The 19,304-nt window shown below is 58.1% G+C and overlaps 1 protein-coding gene across 5 annotated transcripts; it reads left to right on the forward strand.

Moving 5' to 3' along the window:
* Window positions 1–1,915: 1,915 nt before the first annotated feature.
* DENND4B (DENN domain containing 4B) lies at window positions 1,916–17,039 on the forward strand. Of its 5 annotated transcripts, none has more exons than XM_059674867.1 (28): window positions 1,916–2,265; window positions 4,272–4,611; window positions 5,226–5,478; window positions 5,724–5,793; window positions 5,991–6,160; window positions 6,233–6,477; window positions 6,997–7,063; window positions 7,159–7,217; window positions 7,397–7,541; window positions 7,805–7,980; window positions 8,132–8,232; window positions 8,602–8,817; window positions 9,505–9,650; window positions 10,020–10,159; window positions 10,249–10,375; window positions 10,764–10,970; window positions 11,300–11,428; window positions 12,436–12,631; window positions 12,863–13,030; window positions 13,279–13,670; window positions 13,830–13,952; window positions 14,155–14,324; window positions 14,407–14,548; window positions 14,739–14,975; window positions 15,464–15,581; window positions 15,673–15,838; window positions 15,927–15,991; window positions 16,092–17,039. In XM_059674867.1, the coding sequence occupies exons 2-28, from the start codon at window positions 4,295–4,297 to the stop codon at window positions 16,235–16,237; spliced, it is 4,491 nt and encodes a 1,496-aa protein (XP_059530850.1). In that variant the 5' UTR covers window positions 1,916–2,265; window positions 4,272–4,294; the 3' UTR covers window positions 16,238–17,039. The 5 variants fall into 5 exon arrangements, with proteins under 5 accessions (XP_059530850.1, XP_059530852.1, XP_059530853.1 ...); XM_059674869.1 differs by lacking the exon at window positions 1,916–2,265 and adding an exon at window positions 2,958–3,318 and having other exon boundaries at window positions 15,506–15,581; XM_059674870.1 differs by lacking the exon at window positions 1,916–2,265 and adding an exon at window positions 2,959–3,318 and having other exon boundaries at window positions 13,606–13,670.
* The last annotated feature ends 2,265 nt before the right edge of the window (window positions 17,040–19,304 follow it).

Here is a 19,304-nt window from a genome sequence, read left to right on the forward strand (position 1 = left end):
GCAACCATGAGCCCTTGACCGGAAATTGAATCCAAGACCTTCTAACCACTGTCTATCGGCCAGGGCTGGGCCATCTGTTATGCTTTTTACATCTGAGCTCCATTGTGGTTTGTGGAAGGCCTCCACCCTCGAGACCCACCCCCCAGTGTCAGAATTTGTTGGTTTTTTTTGTTTGTTTTTGTTTTTTTTAAATATATTTTATTGATTTTTTACAGAGAGGAAGGGAGAGGGATAGAGAGTTTGAAACATCGATGAGAGAGAAACATCTATCAGCTGCCTCCTACACACCTCCTACTGGGATGTGCCTGCAACCAAGGTACATGCCCTTGACCGGAATTGAACCTGGGACCCTTCAGTCTACAGGCCGACGCTCTATCCACTGAGCCAAACTGGTTAGGGTGTTTGTTGTTTTTTGGTTTTTTTTTAAAATATATATTTTTATTGATTTCAGAGAGGGAGAGAGAGAAACATCAATGATGAGAGAATCACTGACCAGCTGCCTCCTGCACACGCCCTATTGAGGTTCGAGCCTGCAACCAGGGCATGTACCCTGACCAGGAATAGAACCATGACCTGGTCCATAGGTCAGTGCTCAGCCACTGAGCCACGCCAGCGGGGCCAGCATCAGAACTTGTACCTAGCATTGGACATGGGAGTTCACGCTGGATTTCGGCTTCCCTGGCAGCACAGGTGCCTCCATCTGTTCAGAGCCCTGCTGCAGCATTGGGATGAGTTCTGGCTGGCCAGGTGAGTTACTCCTCTTCCTCTGGCCTGTGACCTGGCAGTGAGTAGAAGTGGGAAGCAACTGCAAGCTGAACCAGAGGTCTGATGTGTCTGATTGCAGGATCCCAGCTTTCTTCCGGAGTAGCTGGCCTCAGCGCTAATGTTACCTAGGAGAGAGGATTTAAATCCTGACACCATGTAGGTCTTGGGTTGGCTCCCCCTTCTTTTATTTTTTTTTTCTTTTATTTTTTTTTAATATACAGAGAAGAAGGGAGAGGGATAGAGAGAAACGTCGATGAGAGAGAAACATCGATCAGCTGCCTCCTGCACACCCCCCACTGGGGATGTGCCCGCAACCAAGGTACATGTCCTTGATCGGAGTCGAACCTGGGACCCTTCAGTCCGCAGGCCGACGCTCTAGCCACTGAGCCAAACCGGTTCTGCGGCTCCCCCTTCTTTATGGCCCTTTAAGCCTAGAAGAAATTAGACAAGCAGTACCTGGCCGGCCTCTGAACCCATGCTCCTAGGGGGAAGCTCTGAGGTCTCGTTTCTGCCCCCTCACTAGGCATGAATTCACCCTGGCCATACTTCACTCGTTCTCCAGATGCTGGAGTGCTATGTTCTAAGAGAGTTCCTCTCTGGCTTGGGTTGCTGCTAGCCCTCTAACCATCATAGTCTCTCCCCTCTTCTCTTCCACTTCCAGCAAAGTCAGAAGGGTCATGTCCCTCCTCAGTTACCCACACCTCTGCTACTCTTTTCACACCCTACATTCCTGGTCTTTCCTCTTCCTCTTTCCAAAGCTTTTGTCACTTTCAGAAAAGAGAACTGAGAGCTCTGGCTTAGGCGGGAAGGGACTACAATGTGCCCTAAACCTGGAAGTAGGGGGAGCCACCTGGGTGTTGCTGCCTAGACCTTCAGGGCCCTCCCCAAGGCCTGCATTGCATATGTGACTAGGATCACCTTGGACTTCAGCGGCCACCCCATTAGTGTCCTGCAGCATCCTGTGAGTGGTGAGAAGCCGCTTGGGTGCAAGGGGCCCTCCCAGCCGCCAGGGGTCGCACTGCAGGCTGCTGGGCGCTGGATGGGCGCTGGGCGGGCGCTGGGCAGGCGCTGGGCAGGCGCCGCCAGGGTCACGGCCACAGGCCCGGGAGGGCGTGGGGGGAGCAGCTGCGCCCACAGTCCCCGTGGGGGTGAGGGGGAGCGGAGAAAGCGGGACACTCGGAGGAGCACCCCGCCTCCAGCCAGCGGGAGCCCGGAGGAGCGCACGCCCAAGTGAGCTGCAGGGCAGCACAGTCCCTGCGTGGCGCAGCGCACGGGGAACGTAGGCACCGCCGGGATCTCCCTCCACCGCGCCCAGCGCCCCGGCGCCCTCGGCTGCCTCTCCTTCCTTCCCTGGCCTCCCGGGAGGGAGTGGCGCCCAAGTCGGTGCGCCATGTCCGGGGCCGGGTAGCGCACCGTCCACCGCCCGCCCGCCGGCCCGCCAGCCCACTCTCCCTGCCGCCCGCAGCGGGCCGGCCGGCCAGGGAGTCGCAGGGCAGGCAGGTAGGGGCCGGACCGGGCGGGGTGGCGGGCGGGGAAGGAAGGGAGGGGGTGCCGGGCGGGAGGAGGTCCCCCAGCTGTTCTCTGGCGTGGCACATCTGGTTCCGGTTCCTCTCTCCTGGGGAAGTGAAAGTGGAGGGGAGTTCGCTAGCTGCGCCCGGTGCCCTGCACCCCCTTGCTCCTGCGGGTCCTCAGCCAGGGCACCCCTCCCTCTGGCTCAGGTCACGCGGCGCTGCTGCTGTCATGTCCCCCGCGACTGGCGCACCTGCCCCGGTCCCCGGTGCCCCGGCCCTTCCTCGGTAGGCAGTCTCCTGCTCCACGCGCCCGCCCGCCGCCCCGGCCCGACCTCCCCATCGCCTGGTTTGTGGGCGTGGGGACCCCGAGTGGTGCCCGCGCCCCTCGCCTTCCCCAGGCAGCAAGGGCTGCCTTGTGCAGGGTGTCTCCCTGGCTGGGTGACGGAGGCTCTGGTGAGCAGGTCCTGCGGGTCGGGGCCACCCACTCGGCCCACTAAGGGCTCCTGCCTGCTGCCTGGGGCATAGGGCGCCCTTTCGCCTGCAGAGGGTGAGGGATGCGGTTGTGCCCCAGAGCTAAATTAGGAGGCTGACGCTGACTCCTGGCTTCACCTTCCAGACATGGAGGCTAAATTTAGCTGGAGGTGTGTGTGAGTCCAGAAGCCATACTGAGGAGAAGGCCAACCTGGCTTCTGAGATCCCCTTGCTCCTTGAAGTTCTCTGAGGTTAAGTAGGACTGTCCATCCTGGGGCCATGCTGAACTGGGGTCCTTTCGTCTGAGGTTACACTTGGCATGATGCTGCGTTGGCGCCTTCAATGGTACCCCCCGCCCCCCAACACACACCCATAGGCTGACTTCCGCTGAGCTGGGCTGAGCTACAGCTTCCCCTCCACTGTTCCAGGAAGTCACCTCCCTTCCCCTCTGAAGCGCCCCCGTTCCTCCTGTCCTCCGCTGCACGCCACCCATCAAGCTCTTTCCTAGCTTCTGCACCTGGGGCTCCCCAGGGCCCTTAGGCTCCCACTCTCGGGTTGGCCATGGAGGCAGGTGAGAACTCAGTGACTGAGGACCTGTTGTGGGCCTATCGCGGGGCTCCCTGGAGGAGGACATGGGGTGGCCGGGACTGTTTCCCACAGCCGCCTTTGTCCTCACGGGATGACCCGAGGACCCTGGAGGTGGGCGGGCACTGTTGTTTTGGTTGTTGGTTGTTGGTTTTTTTGTCAGTTGCAGTGGTTCTCAACCTTCTGGCCCTTTAAATACAGTTCCTCATGTTGTGACCCAACCATAAAATTATTTTCGTTGCTACTTCATCACTGTCATGTTGCTACTGTGATGAATCGTCATGTAAATATCTGATATGCAGGATGGTCTTAGGCGACCCCTGTGAAAGGGTCGTTGGACCCCCAAAGGGGTCGCGACCCACAGGTTGAGAACCGCTGGTTTAGTGGAATTAGGTGAGAAAAAAGGACAGTTGAGTCTGGTGAAAGGACACTAAAGCTTGGGTTTTGTGGACACTTGGGTGCTCCCAAAATCTAGAGGTGGGTTCTTTAAGAACATTAACTGGCTCGTGTAGTTCTTAGGATGTCATAACTAGAGTTGAAAAGTTCAAAAACCCTTAAAAAACCTGTAAGGTTGGCATGATGTCATGGCCAAAATTAATGATGTCATTGCAGGCCACTGCAGGAAAGACGGACCTACTATAACTCTGTGTGGGTGGGGGGTGAGGAGGGGAGGGGGCTTTAAAAGGGAACAGGTGTGTGGTGGAGTGGAGTTTGGGTCCTTCAGGGAGAGGGCTAGGACCATAAGAGAGGGTCCTGGTCTCTTTAAGAAGCTGTGGCAGGGCTCTGAAGGCCTGGTGATGTCATAGGCGGGAGAGTTCAGGATTGGCTGGCCGCTGATCCTGCCTTTCCTTGGAGGGACTAGGAAGAGGAGGGAAGCAAGGGGGAGGGGGGGGGCACCCTGGTTGCCATGGCAACACCAGCCTGCCTTGACCATTGCAGATGCAGTGAGTGAGGGGGGGGCCATGGCCGAGGAGCGGCCCCCCCGGCTGGTGGATTACTTCGTGATCGCCGGGCTTGCGGGGAGCGGAGCACCCATTCCCGAGGAGACCCGGGTTCCTGAGCCCAGTGGGCCCCTGCGCCCGCCCCGGCCGGCTGAGCCCATCACCGACGTGGCAGTCATCGCTCGGGCGCTGGGCGAGGAGGTGCCCCAGGGCTACACCTGCATCCAGGCCTCCGTGGGGGGCCACCCCTTGGAACTCAGTGCTGGGCTCCTGAGTGGAACTCAGCCTGTCATCTGCTACCGCAGGGGCCGTGACAAGCCGCCCCTCGTGGAGCTCGGGTGTGTGCCCCTCCCCGTGCTGGCACCAGGGGAGGCTGGGAGGGGCTGTGGGGTGAGGCCGGGAGACGCAGGGGTATGGGATGAGGGATAGGCGATGGGAACGGGAGGACAGTGGGCTGGCTAGGGGCCGGAGAGAAGGGACTGAGTGTTTATTCACTTAATCCTCACACCGATCTGGGTTCTTGTAGTCATGTTGCTACTTGCCAGCTGTGGGATGTTGGGCAGGGTTTGAGCCCCTCTGGGCCTGTTTCCTGGTGGATAAAGTGGGGGAAATTGTACCTCCTCATAAGGTGGTGGGGAAGATTAAATGAGATCATCCATGGAAGGGACTAGCACAGAGGCCGTAAATGGTAACTTTTTTCATAGCATTTATTAATGACTAGGAGAGCCATGGGAAGCTGGAGGGGTTGCTGCTGATGGAGAAGTAGAGACAAGGGCAGAAGAGGGGCATGGGATTCTTGGGGGCAGAGGTCAGCAGTAAGTGAGCCCTGGGGTCGCAGTTCGTGAGGCTGAGGGTGCACAGCAGATAGGTAGGCCTGCGTAGGCGGATCTGGCAGGACGGGGTCTTTCTCCTCTGCCCCTGCTCGACATCTCTCTCTGTTCTCTGTGCCAAGGGTGTTGTATGAGGGGAAGGAACGTCCCAAGCCTGGTTTCCAAGTACTAGACACGACACCCTACAGCCACTCCGCCAACCTGGCCCCTGCAGGCCCTGGGCACCCCCGCACCTACCTCACTTACCGGCGGGCAGCAGAGGGGGCAGGGCTGCATGCCTTGGGCATCACTGACCTCTGCCTGGTGCTGCCCAGCAAGGGTGAGGGCACTCCTCATACTTACTGCCGGCTGCCCCGCAACCTCAACCCGGGCATGGTGAGTGGGGCTCGGGCCCAGGGCTGAAACCTGTCCCCCCCCTCAGCATGGGGGTGTGGACACTGGGCGCCAAGGGCATGCGCAGCCTAAGGCCTCTCATGGCAGGCGTGGGCCCAGGGTGGACTCTGGTCTTGGGGGACCGGGATTAGTGGGAATTCTAAAGACGAAAGACCGCTTAGGGGTGGTGGAGGAAGTGGACCCCAGAAACCTGTGTATCTGCTTGTCTCTTGCTGTTTCTTGGGCAGTGGGGCCCAGCAGTGTACCTGTGCTACAAGGTGGGCCTGGCCAAGGCCAACACGCTTGTGTATGAGGCAGGTGAGTTGCCCTGTAGCCCCTCTCTAACCCCTTGGCCCTCCATGTCCCTCTGCCCTGGCGCCTCTTGGCTGTCACTTTCATTGTGCCTGGAACTCCCCTTCACCATTTGGCCCTTCCCTGGGATCCCCCCGGTTCCTTCCCCTGGAGCCTGATATACCCTCCTTTTGGGTGACCCCCCCCCCCCGTCCTGGGTGCAGAGCTGCTGGGCCGCTACCCAGAGGAGGACAATGAGACATTTCCGCTGCCCGAGTCGGTGCCCGTCTTCTGCCTACCCATGGGGGCCACTATCGAGTGCTGGCCGGCCGAGACCAAGTACCCGGTGCCTGTCTTCTCCACCTTCGTGTTGACGGGTGCAGCTGGTAATAAGGTGGGTGTGTGGAGTGGGGGAGGGGGTCTGGGCCGCGCAGGGCCCATCTGACTGCCCCTCTGGCCCCGCCAGGTGTACGGTGCGGCCCTGCAGTTCTACGAGGCGTTCCCGAGGGCCAGGCTGTCGGAGCGGCAGTCACGGGCCCTGGGCCTGCTGAGCGCGGTGGAGCGAGGCCGGCCGCTTGGGGGCCGCGCGGTGCGCAGCCGGCGCGCCATCGCCGTGCTGTCCCGCTGGCCTGCCTTCTCTGCCTTCCGCGCCTTCCTCACCTTCCTTTACCGCTACTCCGTCTCAGGCCCCCACCGCCTGCCCTTGGAAGCGTGAGCATGGCTCCCCTGACCCTGGGAGGGAGTCTGAGGGGATCAGGAGGCCAGGAGAGATGGAAGAGATTAGGATGGAGCGGACTGGGGGTGTGTGTGCGGGAGGTGGGCAGAGAAGTGGGGGACAGGGCTGTCCTGTGTGGTTGTATACATTGCCAAAGTGCCACTGGCTAAGGGGGAGAGGGGGCTGAAGTCCAGTCTACACTTGCTAGCTAAGGGGCTTGCCTGGATTCTATACATAGGGTGTCCCAAACAGGTATACACACACTTCGAATCATTATAAAAGGCAGTGCTCATTAAAATACATTTAATTTCAAAACGGAGCCATCAGCTGTTAAAGTGTGTGTACATTTTGGGGGGACACCCTGTATATTGGCTGCTCTGATGGCTGACGCAGGCTCAAGGCGAGGTCAGGGAGGAATAAAGTTCTGGGGCCAGGTGGCTGAGGAGAGTGAATGTGATGGTAGGATACAGGTAGACTGGGGAATCCGTCTCTGACCCGCACACCTCTTTCCCCAGGCACATCTCCCACTTCATTCACAACGTCCCCTTCCCTTCCCCACAGAGACCCCGCATCCTGGTGCAGGTGAGGGCTGAGGCCGGGCTGGGGCTGGGCGGGAGGTGGGCACCTGGCAGGGGCCAGCCTCCGTTATCCTGACCCATGGCTCTTCTGCCTCCCAGATGTCTCCCTACGACAACCTGCTCCTCTGCCAGCCTGTATCCTCACCCCTGCCCCTCAGGTATGTGCCCAAGTTGGGGGAGAGGGTTGAGGACCAAGGACATGGTAGGTGCCAGGCAGGTGGGCACAGCTGTTGAGGTCTGTGCAGGCTGGGCCCAGGCGGTGTCGGTGCCCAGGGACTAGGAAAGGGTCTCCAGGGCCTCCTGGTGACTTGCCCCCCGACTTTGGTGTGACCCACAGTGGTGCCAGCTTCCTGCAGCTGCTGCAGAACCTGGGCCCTGAGCTGGCCGTCACGTTGCTGCTGGCTGTGCTCACAGAGCACAAACTCCTAGTCCACTCGCTGCGGCCGGACCTGCTCACCAGCGTCTGTGAGGCCCTCGTCTCTGTGAGTGCCCTCCCTTCCCCAGGGTGTTCTTTCAGGTGACCCCACCCCGTCCCGGACTCTTCCCTGGGGAGGGCTCCTCAGTCTTCTCCTTTGGCACAGTCTGCAGGGGCATACAGCTTCCATCAGGGGCTTTTCTTCAGAGCCCACCTTCAAGTTTCTCAACAGGCCCCCCCCAAAAGCCAGTGACCCTCCCGCCCTCACCACTGCCCCACCCCCCCACCCCTACCCCCCTGCTCACTGCTCCTCACTCCCTGGTGCTTCAGATGATCTTCCCGCTGCACTGGCAGTGCCCCTACATTCCCCTGTGCCCGCTGGCGCTGGCTGACGTGCTGAGCGCCCCCGTGCCCTTCATTGTGGGCATCCACTCCAGCTACTTCGATCTGCACGACCCACCTTCTGATGTCATCTGTGTTGATCTGGACACCAACACCCTCTTCCAGTAAGATGGCCGGTCTCGTCCAGGGGCTGCGGGGAGGAGCATGCGGGCAGGTGTATGGCGTGCCACCGATATGTAAAAGGAGCCTCAGGCAAAAACCGGGGGGGCTGGCAGCGAGCCCCATGGCCTTTTCTTCCTTCTGATTCTCTCATAGGACGGAGGAGAAGAAGCCCCTCACCCCGCGGACCCTGCCCCGCAGACCCTACAAGGTTCTGCTGGCTACACTGACAACCCTGCATCAGCAGCTGGATCAGAGTGAGAAGCCTGGCGGGGGGAGGCTGGAAACTGTCATTGACCTTAAACCCCCAGTTTGGGGAGGCCTGTGGAGAGCCAGACCTTACCTGAGGAGGTTAGAGGAGCTAGGATTTCATTGGGTGGAAGTGAGGGAAATATAAGCAGGAGGGAGGAATATATAATATTAGTGTGCCTGAATGTATTGAGAAGGACGAGCTGGTCATCGGGGAGGCTTGAAACTTGCCTCGGGGTAACTCTTCAGTCAATATTGGTGCAAAGTCATTTAACAGCTGGCGGTGGCCAGGCCGTGGTGGAGACCTGCGTGCCGAGCAGGGTTGGGACTGGCCCTTCAGGGGCTGGCTCTCAGTCTCCGGCCACCCTGGTCCCCAGCATACACCGGGCCCGAGGAGGAGGCATCCCTGGAGTTCCTGCTGACAGACTACGAGGCCGTGTGTGGCCGCCGGGACCGGCTGGAGCGCGAAGTCCAGGGGGCCTTTCTCCGCTTCATGGCCTGCCTGCTCAAGGGCTACCGGGACTTCCTGCGTCCACTCACCAAGGCGCCCTCTGAGGGGGCGCGCGATGTCGACAACCTCTTCTACCTGCAGGGTAAAGAGCTTGGGAAGGGCATCACGGGAAGCTGGGGGACTGGGGACCACTCAGTGGCTTGTTCCTTCACTCAGCAGACATTTTTTAAAAAGATATATTTTATTGATTTTTTACAGAGAGGAAGAGAGAGGGATAGAGAGTTGGAAACATCCATGAGAGAGAAATATAGATCAGCTGCCTCCTGCACGCCCCCTACTGGGGATGTGCCCGCAACCAAGGTACATGGCCTTGGCCGGAATCGAACCTGGGACCCTTGAGTCCGCAGGCCGACGCTCTATCCGCTGAGCCAAACCGGCCAGGGCTCAGCAGACATCTTTATGGGCACCAGCTTTGAGCCGTACACTCTTTTGGGCTTGGAGGGAGTAAGGGCACAAAGCGGAACCGGCTGTGGCCCTGCCCTCTGGGGCCTTGTTTTTGGGGTGAGCCGCCCCCATGGGCAGATCTCTCTTCAGGGACACTGCTTTGGGGAAGCCCCAGAGAGAGGGAGGGAGTACAGACAGACAAAAGGGGCCATGGTGCTGGGGAGCTGAACCAGTCCGCTTGGAGTGTGGGGTAGTGTCAGAGGGGCCAAAGAGATGGCAGCTTCGCTGGGCAGGGGACCAGGAGAGGGGCTGACGAGGGGCGTGGCCGCGGTAGGAAGCCTGGTAATCTCCCCCCCCGCCCCCCGCCCCGTTCTCATGCCCTCAGGTTTCCTCAAGTCCCGGGAACGCTCCAGCCACAAGCTGTACTCGCAGCTGCTGCACACGCAGATGTTCTCGCAGTTCATCGAGGAATGCTCCTTTGGCTCTGCCCGGCACGCTGCCCTCGAATTCTTTGACTCTTGCGTTGATAAGGTTTTGAGCACTGTCCCTTCTCTTCGTGCCCATTGCCCTCTGCTGTCCTCCTGGCTGTCTCTGTTACCCCAGGACCACCATACACACAGCTCTGTATCTTGTCTGTGACGGTGATGGCGCCCCTGGAGTTACTCAGTGCAGAGCCCGTGTCACCACACATGGTGGCTTATATGTACCCCATCTTTCCATTCCTGACGCCATCCCCCCCCCCCCCCCCCCCGCTGTATCTCAGGACCTCGGTGAGGTCTCAGCGCACTTGCTCCTTCCCCCGGGGTGTGCTTTCCTGGGCGACGCCACCTGCCACCTTCCGGACACGCCGGCTCTGCTCCACACGCCCTTGATGCTCACTCTCTTACCGTCCTGTCCCAGGTCCACCCAGAGCAGGAGAAGCCCGAGGCGACGCCCTTGGTGGAGCTGGAGGAGCTGTCGGGAAGTGAGCTCACTGTCTTCATCACGCCTCCCGAGGAGCCCCCGGTGCCCGAGGGCAGCGAACCCACTCCCCAGTACTGGTGAGCGCCCCTGGCGCCCTCGCCGGTTCCAAGGCCACACGGGCTAGCTGAGTGCTGACTGCCCCGACGTTGCCTCTCTGCCCCTCCAGCTACGATGGATTTCCAGAGCTACGGGCTGAGCTGTTTGAATCTCCCCAGGAGCAAACTGGGGCTCTGCCTGTGCCCGGCCCGGCCCGGAGTGCCCCGAGCAGTCCTGCTCCTCGCCGTACCAAACAGGTAACCAGCAGGTGCCCCTCAGAGGCAAGGGCTCAGGCTCAGCCAAGGGCTGTCGCTTCAGCGTCTTCATCCGTAAAATGGGCATAATAGTACCTATGCCGTCAGGTTGTCAGGAGGGTTACGTGTGCCTGGCCCAGAAAACATTTGGTGTTGTTACCGTCTTCATCTTCTGAGCACTCTGGGAACCGGGGGTGTGTTGCCTCTTCCAGGGCATCTGCCCATCCTCAGGGGCTTGGCCCCTCTGCCCAGGGCTCTGGGGGCTGAAGCCTGTGTGTGCAGCAGCCCCCCTCCCTCCTCCAATCACAGCCCCTTCCTCAGGGAGGGGGCTGCTTCTCCCACAGCATGTTAAGACCTGCCCTGCCCTGCCGTTGTCCCCTACCCCATCTAGGAGATGAAGGTCGCACAGCGGATGGCGCAGAAGTCTGCGGCGGTGCCTGAGCTGTGGGCCCGGTGCCTGCTGGGGCACTGCTACGGGCTCTGGTTCCTGTGTCTGCCTGCCTACGTGCAGTCAGCGCCCTCCCGGGTGCAGGCACTGCACACGGCCTACCACGTGCTGCGCCAGATGGAGCACCACAAGGTGGTGCTGCCCGATGAGGTGGGTGCCCGTGCCCAGTCCCAGGCGTGCTTGTGCCGTCCTGGGTACGATGAGATTCACTGGAGAGCTGGGAATGCAGAAGGGGGGCATTGGCACAAGCCCTGGAGGAGTTGCCGGGTGCTTCGTAAGATTCACTGAATGAATGAGCATGACCAGGAACGGGAGGGTGGCGGCTCAGCTGGAACAGTGGGCAGCTCTCAGGAAGCCCCGGGAGCTGCCAGGGGCCAGGGAAGTCTGTGAGAACCGGGGAGGCTGGAAGAGGTGCTTGCTGAGACTTCAGGGTTTGGGGTGGGAGTGAGTCGCCTCATCCTGTACCTCCCCTGGCCCAGGTGTGTTACCGGGTGCTGATGCAGCTGTGCTCGCACTATGGGCAGCCTGTGCTGTCTGTGCGGGTCATGCTGGAGATGCGGCAGGCAGGCATTGTGCCCAACACGATCACTTACGGCTACTACAACAAGGTACCAAGTTTGGGGCTACGGTGGGACAGTGGCATGTGCCAGGTGTGTGCATGGGGAGGAGGCTGCTCCCTGGCACCTGCTTCCCTCCCCTCTCCTTGGAGATTGGGCCCATACAGTCCAGCTAGGTCCTGTAAGCTTTGCTGTCCATGTGCTCCTGTAGGGTCTTAGCACCTACGTTGGGTTTTCGCATGCTTGGCTGCTTTGATATTCACAACAGCCCTGACAAGGGTAGGCAGGTACTGCTACCACCCAATTAAAGCTGAGTGTTAGCCGGTGTGCCGCGATACATTGACATCAGCGGTTCTCAACCTTCTGGCCCTTTAAATACAGTTCCTCATATTATGACCCAACCATAACATTATTTTCGTTGCTACTTCATAACTGTCATGTTGCTACTGTGATGAATCGTCATGTAAATATCTGATATGCAGGATGGTCTTAGGCGACCCCTGTGAAAGGGTCGTTCGACCGCCAAAGGGGTCGCGACCCACAGGTTGAGAACCGCTGATTTACATCATTTTATCTCCACCATAGTCCCAAGAGGTGGAAGGATTATTATCGCCATCTTACAGACGAGGTAATGAGGTTGCCGAGTTAGTAACTTGTCTAAGGTCCCACAGTGAGTAAGTTAGGGAAGTGGGATATGAACACAAGCATATTGATGTCTCCTGAATTCAGGCCCTTGACCATGACACTAAACTGCCTCCTGTTTTTTTAGATGAGAAAACTAATGACCAAAGAGTGAAATGATTTCTTCAAAGCCATATAGTTTAGAAGTAACAGAGTCTGGAAATAAACTGTCTCCCTGCTTCTGGCTTCCTCTACGACCCCCCTGTCAGTAGTGGCCGCTGCCAACTGCCTCTCCCGGTTGGTTGAGCCATTGGCAGAACAGTCCCGGGCGGCACGCCTGGAGGGGAAGGCGGTCCCTGGGATGCAGGACAGGCAGTAGGTGTCAGGCTGGGATCAGTGTGAAAGTAGGCCATCTTGATGGGCACTGTGCTTGGCAGGCTGTGCTGGAGAGTAAGTGGCCATCTGGTACACCTGGTGGGCGCCTGCGCTGGGCCAAGCTTCGGAACATTGTCCTGGGGGCTGCTCAGTTCCGCCAGCCCTTGAAGGAACGGTGGCAGCAGCAGCAGCAGCAGCAGCAGCAGCAGCAGCAGCAGCAGCAGGCGGCAGCACAGGAGGCAGGCAGCTCCCAGACAGGTAGGCAGGGGTTGGAGACACGGGCTTGGGGCTCAGGCAGGGAGAGCTGGGACTGGCCCGTTGTTTGGCACTGGGTGTTCTGGGGATGGGTAAACTACACTTGGCTGGTAACAAAAGAGATGAAGTTCTACAAAGAACCTTCCGAACCCGGGTCTGTGCAAGGAGTTCTGTTTTGGAATAGAAGGCTGGGTGTCGACCTGGCTGCCTTTCAGCCCTCCCTGTGTCTTACAGAGCCCTGCCTGGAGCGCCCCTCCCCTACCCGCCCCCTTCAGCGCCAGACTACTTGGGCTGGGCGCAGCCTGCGGGACCTGGCCTCACCCAAGGGGCGCCTGTTGAAGAGTGGCAGCCTGGGCAGTGCCCGAGAGGCACAACCCACGGTGGAGGCTGGCGTGGCCCACAGTGAGTGCCCTTGACTGACGAACACCCCAGTCAGCTTTGCTAACCACTTGCCAGTGAGAGAGGAAGTCTAGGGCCAGGATGGAGGGGTGGCCCTCCGTGGTGGGGACTGCAGACTCAGGGAATCTTGCCCAGAATGCCGTCACGATAGGGGTTGTGGTGCCAGAGTTTGTGCAGCCAGAAACTGTGTTTACTCAGTCTCTGGAGGAGGGCCTGGGCTGCGTCTTCCCTGACTCTTCTCTGCCCTGCAGTGATGGAGGCCTTGGGGGTACTGGAGTCCCGGGCATCACCTGTGCCCTGGCATGATGGAAGCCTCTCAGACCTGAGCCTGCCTGGGGAGGACCTGGCAGCTGGAGGCAGCCCAGGGGACTCGGGCTCCGCCCTGAGTACCCAGTCCACTGAAGTCGTGGAAGGGCTAAGTGAGCGTGTGCCCAAGGCTAGTGGGCATCAGGATGAGAGCAGCACCCCCCGGCGAGGGCTGGGTGCCCGCCTCCAACAGCTGCTCACTCCTTCCCGCCGCCGCTCCTCTGTCTCTCGCATTCCCCCACCTGAGCTGCCCCCCGACCTGCCTCCCCCAGCCCACCGCAGCCCCATGGATGGCCTTCTGCACCCCCGGGAGCGCCCTGGATCCACTGCCTCTGAGGTAGCCAGCGAGGGGAAGGTAGACACTTACGCACCCAGAGGCTGCTGGGGAGGGGCTGCTAATGGGACAGAGCCCGAGAGGGCCCTGAGGGGTGGTGGGAGTCAGCGTCCTGGGCGAAGAGGGGCAGGGGCTGGCTGACCATGCTTTCTCGTGTGGTAGAGCTCAGCCTCTCTGGGCAGTGAGTGGGACCTCTCAGAATCTTCTGTCAGCAGCCTGAGCCTTCGCCGTTCCTCAGAGCGCCTCACCGAAACCCCCGGGACCTCCCAGCCACCTTCCCTGGAAGTGAGGATAACCCCCCACACGGGTGTGCTGGGACACGCGCGCGCACGCAAACACACACACACACACACACACACACACACACACACACACACACACACCCTCTGTCAAGGCAGGGGCTGGGCTGGGATGCGGAGGTGGGGGGGGCTGGGGAAGGAGCCTCAGGCCAAGCAGCGCTTGCTTCCTGGGGTCTTCTTGCCTGCAGATTCTGCTGTCCAGCTGCTCCCTGTGCCGTGCCTGTGACTCGCTGGTATACGATGAGGAGATTATGGCCGGCTGGGCACCTGACGACTCCAACCTCAACACCACCTGCCCCTTCTGCGCTTGCCCCTTCGTGCCCCTGCTCAGTGTCCAGACTGTTGATTCCCGACCCAGGTGGCCAAAGCAGGGCAGATGCTTCGGGTGGGAGAGGGAGGTGGAGGCCCAAGTGCTGAACCCTCCTGCTGTTCCCCTGCAGTGCCCCCAGCCCCAAGCCTGCCCCTGCTGGTGCCAGCGGCAGCAAAGATGCTCCTGTCCCAGGGGGCCCAGGCCCTGTGCTCAGTGACCGCAGGCTCTGCCTTGCCCTGGATGAGCCCCAGCTCTGCAACGGGCACATGGGGGTAAGGGCTGGGCCAAAGGGGCTTGAGGAATGGGTGCGTGTTGCCCTGTGGGGGGCCCCCGGTGATCCTGTCCAGAGATGGGCATTGAGGCCAAGGGGCATCCCAGAAGCTGTTGGACACGTGGAAGCATGGCTCTGAGGATGGGGCATGGCACATGCCCTCCCCTGCCCTCCCCGTTTGTGCCCAACAGGGTGCCTCCCAGCGAGTCGAGGGTGGGGCGTGGGCATACCTGAGCCCCCTGGTGCTGCGTAAGGAGCTGGAGTCGCTGGTAGAGAACGAGGGCAGTGAAGTGCTGGCCTTGCCTGAGCTGCCTGCTGCCCACCCCATCATCTTCTGGAACCTCCTGTGGTATTTCCAGAGGCTGCGCCTGCCCAGTATTTTGCCATGCCTGGTGCTCGCCTCCTGCAATGGTCCCCCACCCCCCCAGGTCAGTGCCCTCCGGTGGTTCCCTGTTCCCGAGTGTCTGCCTCAGCCCTCGGCTCTGTCTCAGCCCTCGGTGTCCTTGGTACTGCAGAAGGAGCACATGCTTTGGAGTCGGGAGTACTTGGTCCTCCTTCCCACCCTTTCACTTCACTACTGAGCCTGGGTTTTCTCATCTGTAAAATGGCATGAGTGTTCCCCCGCCAGGGCTGTTGTTAGACACCCTGTGTAATGCCCAGACCGGTTCATTAATGTTTGTCTCCTCCTTTTACCAATATTTATTGAGCACAGGCACAGTGTTTAGGCACAGGGATACAGCAGATTACAGACCACAGTCCTTGCTCTCAGAGAGCCTGTGTTCTCCCGGGGGTGAGAGTTCCTTTCCCTCTTCTCTTTGGCTATGTCCTGTGATGTCCCCGTGTGTCTTGGAACATTGTCTGCCCATGTCCTATCCTCCATGAGCCTCACTGTCTCCTTTTTCTTGGCCTCCTGCAGGCCCCATCTCCTTGTCTAGTGCCTGACCCAGCCTCTGTGCAGGTGCGCCTGCTGTGGGATGTTCTGACCCCTGACCCCAATAGCTGCCCCCCTCTCTATGTGCTCTGGAGGGTCCACAGTGAGTCTGGTATTTGGCCTAGGGTGGGAAGGGGTGGGTTCCACACCCAGAGGACTCAATAATCCTGCTTGCCTTCCTTTCTTTCACCCAGGCCAGATCCCCCAGCGGGTGGCATGGCCAGGCCCCGTACCTCCATCCCTGAGCCTGCATTTGCTGGAGTCGGTGCTGCGTTATGTTGGTCTTGACGAGGTGCACAAGGCTATAGGGCTCCTGCTAGAAATTTTAGGGCCCCCTCCTACAGGCCTGCACCTGCAGAGGTATGGGGGCTCCCATCTGGAAGTTGGCTGGCCTGTACCAGACTCTGTATCCCCTTTCTCTCACTCATGCCCTTCTGCCTCCACTCAGGGGCATCTACCGTGAGATCTATTTCCTGACGATAGCTGCTTTGGGCAAGGACCACATGAAAGCAGGTGAGGGTGCAGGCAGGGGGCTGAAGAGTTTAGGGATCTGGGGCCCGGTGTGGGAGGTTGGAATCCTTATGTATTGACCTGCCTTCCACCTCTTCCCTAGTGCACTTCGATAAGCGGTACAAGTCTGCCTTTAACAAGCTGGCCAGCAGCATGGGCAAGGAGGAGCTGAGGCAGCGGCGGGCACAGATGCCCACCCCGAAGGCCCTTGATTGCCGAAAATGTTTCGGAGCATTTCTGGAATGCTAGGGACCCTGAAGCTTCCCCCTCCAGCCTGGAGTGGGGAGGTGGAGGAGAAAGGATTCTAGCGATCATCTGCTTCCCTGTTCCTTTCATAGAGGAGTTGGGAAACGGGCCAGGAGACATGCCCCAGCCATAGGCTCCAAGTGGGGACAGCGGGAAGGGGGACCCAGTATTACCAAAAGTCACAGTTCGCTGTCTCCCACCTGCCCAACGCGCTCATGCTGACATTGGAGGAGGCCTGGGGACATTTGGCACAGCTCTGTTTCTCCCCATCCTATACTAGGAGCTCCCCTCCAGTTACCCACAGGTCTGCTCTACCCCCGGTCATTTTATAAGTTTTTGTTTTAAAAAACAACTGGAAAGATACAGAGCCACTGAGCCTTTGCCTTGAATGGGAGGGAGGGTCATCATTCCCCATCAAGGATGGCCCCCCTTCGCTAGAATTGCTGAAGGAGTCCAAGGCTCTCCATGCCTTTCTACCTTAGCATTTGTATTTTATTTTAAGTTATTTATTCTGGAGCCACAGCCCCCTTGCGTATGAAGTTATTATGGATGGTGAAAAAGAGAAGGGGAATGGGGTCCTACGGTGCAGTGCTTTGTAGCACCTTAAATTTCCAGAGGTGGGAACTGGAGGAGTCCCAGGGTCTCCTCAGGAAGTACTGATGCCCCCTCTAAGTCCTAATCCTTCTTGTCCTCTCCACCTGGGGACAAGTGCGTCACCCCCCAGGGCCCTGACTGTGCAATGAGGATTGTTCCTTGCGAAGTTTTGTTGGATGTAAATATAGTAAAAGCTGCTTCTGTTTTTTTTTTTTTTCTTCTGCCTCCTGTTTTCTGGGTCTGGGATAACGGTGGGGGATACCTCTCCTTTTCCCCTGGCTATACATCCTCCCTTCCGCCTTTCCATCTCCTGCAGCCTTCAGGTACACACGGCTTTCCCCGACCAGGTCTGCTACCGGTCCCTTGAGGCACAGGGAGTTCTCAGAGCAGGAGAGGGGTGAATCCGGTGCTGGCTGTGGTGATGCCAGTTTGTGCGGCACTTCCGGCCCTCCCGCACAATCACCCCCTTGTCCCTCATCTGTCTGCCCACACAAAGACTCCATTCTCTGGGGGCCCTGAGCTCATCTCTGCCTTCTTTCTTCGCCCCCAGCTTATCCCCTTCCAACTTCTCCAGCACCTCCACAGGGATGACCGCGCTCTCCCCGATCGCTGGTGTTGGTGGCCCTCGTGCATCTTGGGAGCCCTGGCGGTTACCCTAGGCCTCCTTGGTGGCTCCAGCTGGAGGAAGTGCTTTTCCAACCAGGGTCTCAGTCTGGGGACAATGCCAGGAAGATGGGGACCAGGATTAAGGGGCTCCCTGCATGTGGGCATCAGAGAGACAGGCTTCGCTTTTCTAATCCCTCTGGCCTACTTGGAGTTCTCCCTTCCTTCCCTGTGTAATGAAATAGATACAGAAGCAACTCCAAACAGAGATGCAAAACAAATTACCAAAGGGAATTAGCCAACAAAACAGAAATGCCTTAGGGAAGGCGGGTGTGAGTGTCAGTGGAGGAAATAACCTACATGAGCCTTTCGTGCACATTCCTTGGGGTGAGATCAGTGGATGAAAAGTACTATTTCTGAATTCTGGGACCTTCAAGCCAGAGGACCCTTCACCATCCTGTCTTGAGCTTGGCAAAGAAACTGCACAGGAGGAAAGCCGGGGCTTAGGACATGCCATCTGTTTTGCCAGGGACTAGGAGATGCCTCCTTCAGAGGGAACCCTCATGTCACCCCAGGTTCCGACAGACCTCATTCTCCAAAATCGACCTCTCCCTGTATCATCCTCAGGGACCCTCTGCAATGGAGCCACTGCCTTCCTGAATTCATAAGTTTCTGTTGGGTGTAACGTGCCTAGGAATATGCTAAACCAACTGACAGTGGAGAGATTTTTAGGGCTCAGTCCCCACTTTAATAGACCGTATAATCTTACTGGTCTAGAGGGCCTCTTGGTTCACAAACAATAATGCTAATCAACCCTGCCTCCAGCGTCTGTTTCTCACTTTGGGGCTTCCTTTTAGAGGTCTAGAGTCAGATGTTCAGAACTATAGAATTCTTCAACCACAAGAATATCTGAGAATTCCAGTAATAAAGTAATCATCATGGCGTCTGATACCTTCTCTGTCCCGTGGGTTAGGGAACTGTATGAGGGAAAGGGTATGCACATATAACCTGGCCCAATTTCTCTTCCCAGACTATTTTTGTGGTTGTTGTTAATCCTCACCCGAGGATAATTTTCCCATTGACTTTTAGGGAAAGTAGGAGACGGAGGGAAAGATAGAAACATCGATGTGAGAGAAACACATCCATTGGTTGCCTTCTGCATGAGCCCCAACCGGGGCCCAGGCCAGGGAGAAGCCTGCAACCAAGGGACATGCCCTTGACCAGAATCGAGCCCCAGAGCCTTTGGCCCACAGGCCACGTTCTATCTATCCACAGCCAAACAAAACTGGCTAGGGTTATCTTCCCAGACTTTGAAGTTTATAGGCTCCAGTATGAAAAACTGTAGTTAAATCTTGTCTCTGCCACTTACTAATTTTATTACATCTGACAAGTTACTTAACTGCTATGCCTCAGTTTTTCCTCATCTGCAAATTGGGGATGTTGTTTAAAGATTAATTATGTAAATCCATATGAAATTAATAAATGTTAGCTTCAAAAAGAAAATGAACAGAGACTGCATAGGGCAAAGGTCATGTCCATTACAACAGTGGCCTCACTTACTTGTCTTCCTTGGAACTTGATAATTCCAGATTGAAAGTTCCCCTCCATGGCCTGATTTTTAATTTTGCTAGAAGGCATTTTCTCAGGACTCACTAGTATCTTCTTTGGGCTGGTATCCACCAACATATTTCTTTTGTCTCCTCACAGCCCTTGAAGAATGGCCCTTCAGATACAGAGCATGCATTGGACTGATCATGGTTTAAGCAGGTTAGGGAAGAGGACTGACTATACCTTCCATGAGGGCAGTGACTATCTCATTTACTGTTATAGCCCCAGCACATAAAAGAGTGCCTGATGATATAATAGGCCCTCT

Source organism: Myotis daubentonii, chromosome 18, assembly GCF_963259705.1.
Source record: "Myotis daubentonii chromosome 18, mMyoDau2.1, whole genome shotgun sequence".
Lineage (NCBI taxonomy): Eukaryota > Metazoa > Chordata > Mammalia > Chiroptera > Vespertilionidae > Myotis > Myotis daubentonii.

Coding starts and splice junctions, on each gene's coding strand:
- DENND4B (XM_059674866.1), top strand. Junction 5,479..5,723: donor GCAACCTCAACCCGGGCATG/GTGAGTGGGGCT, acceptor TTTCTTGGGCAG/TGGGGCCCAGCAGTGTACCT. Junction 8,233..8,601: donor GCATCAGCAGCTGGATCAGA/GTGAGAAGCCTG, acceptor CCTGGTCCCCAG/CATACACCGGGCCCGAGGAG.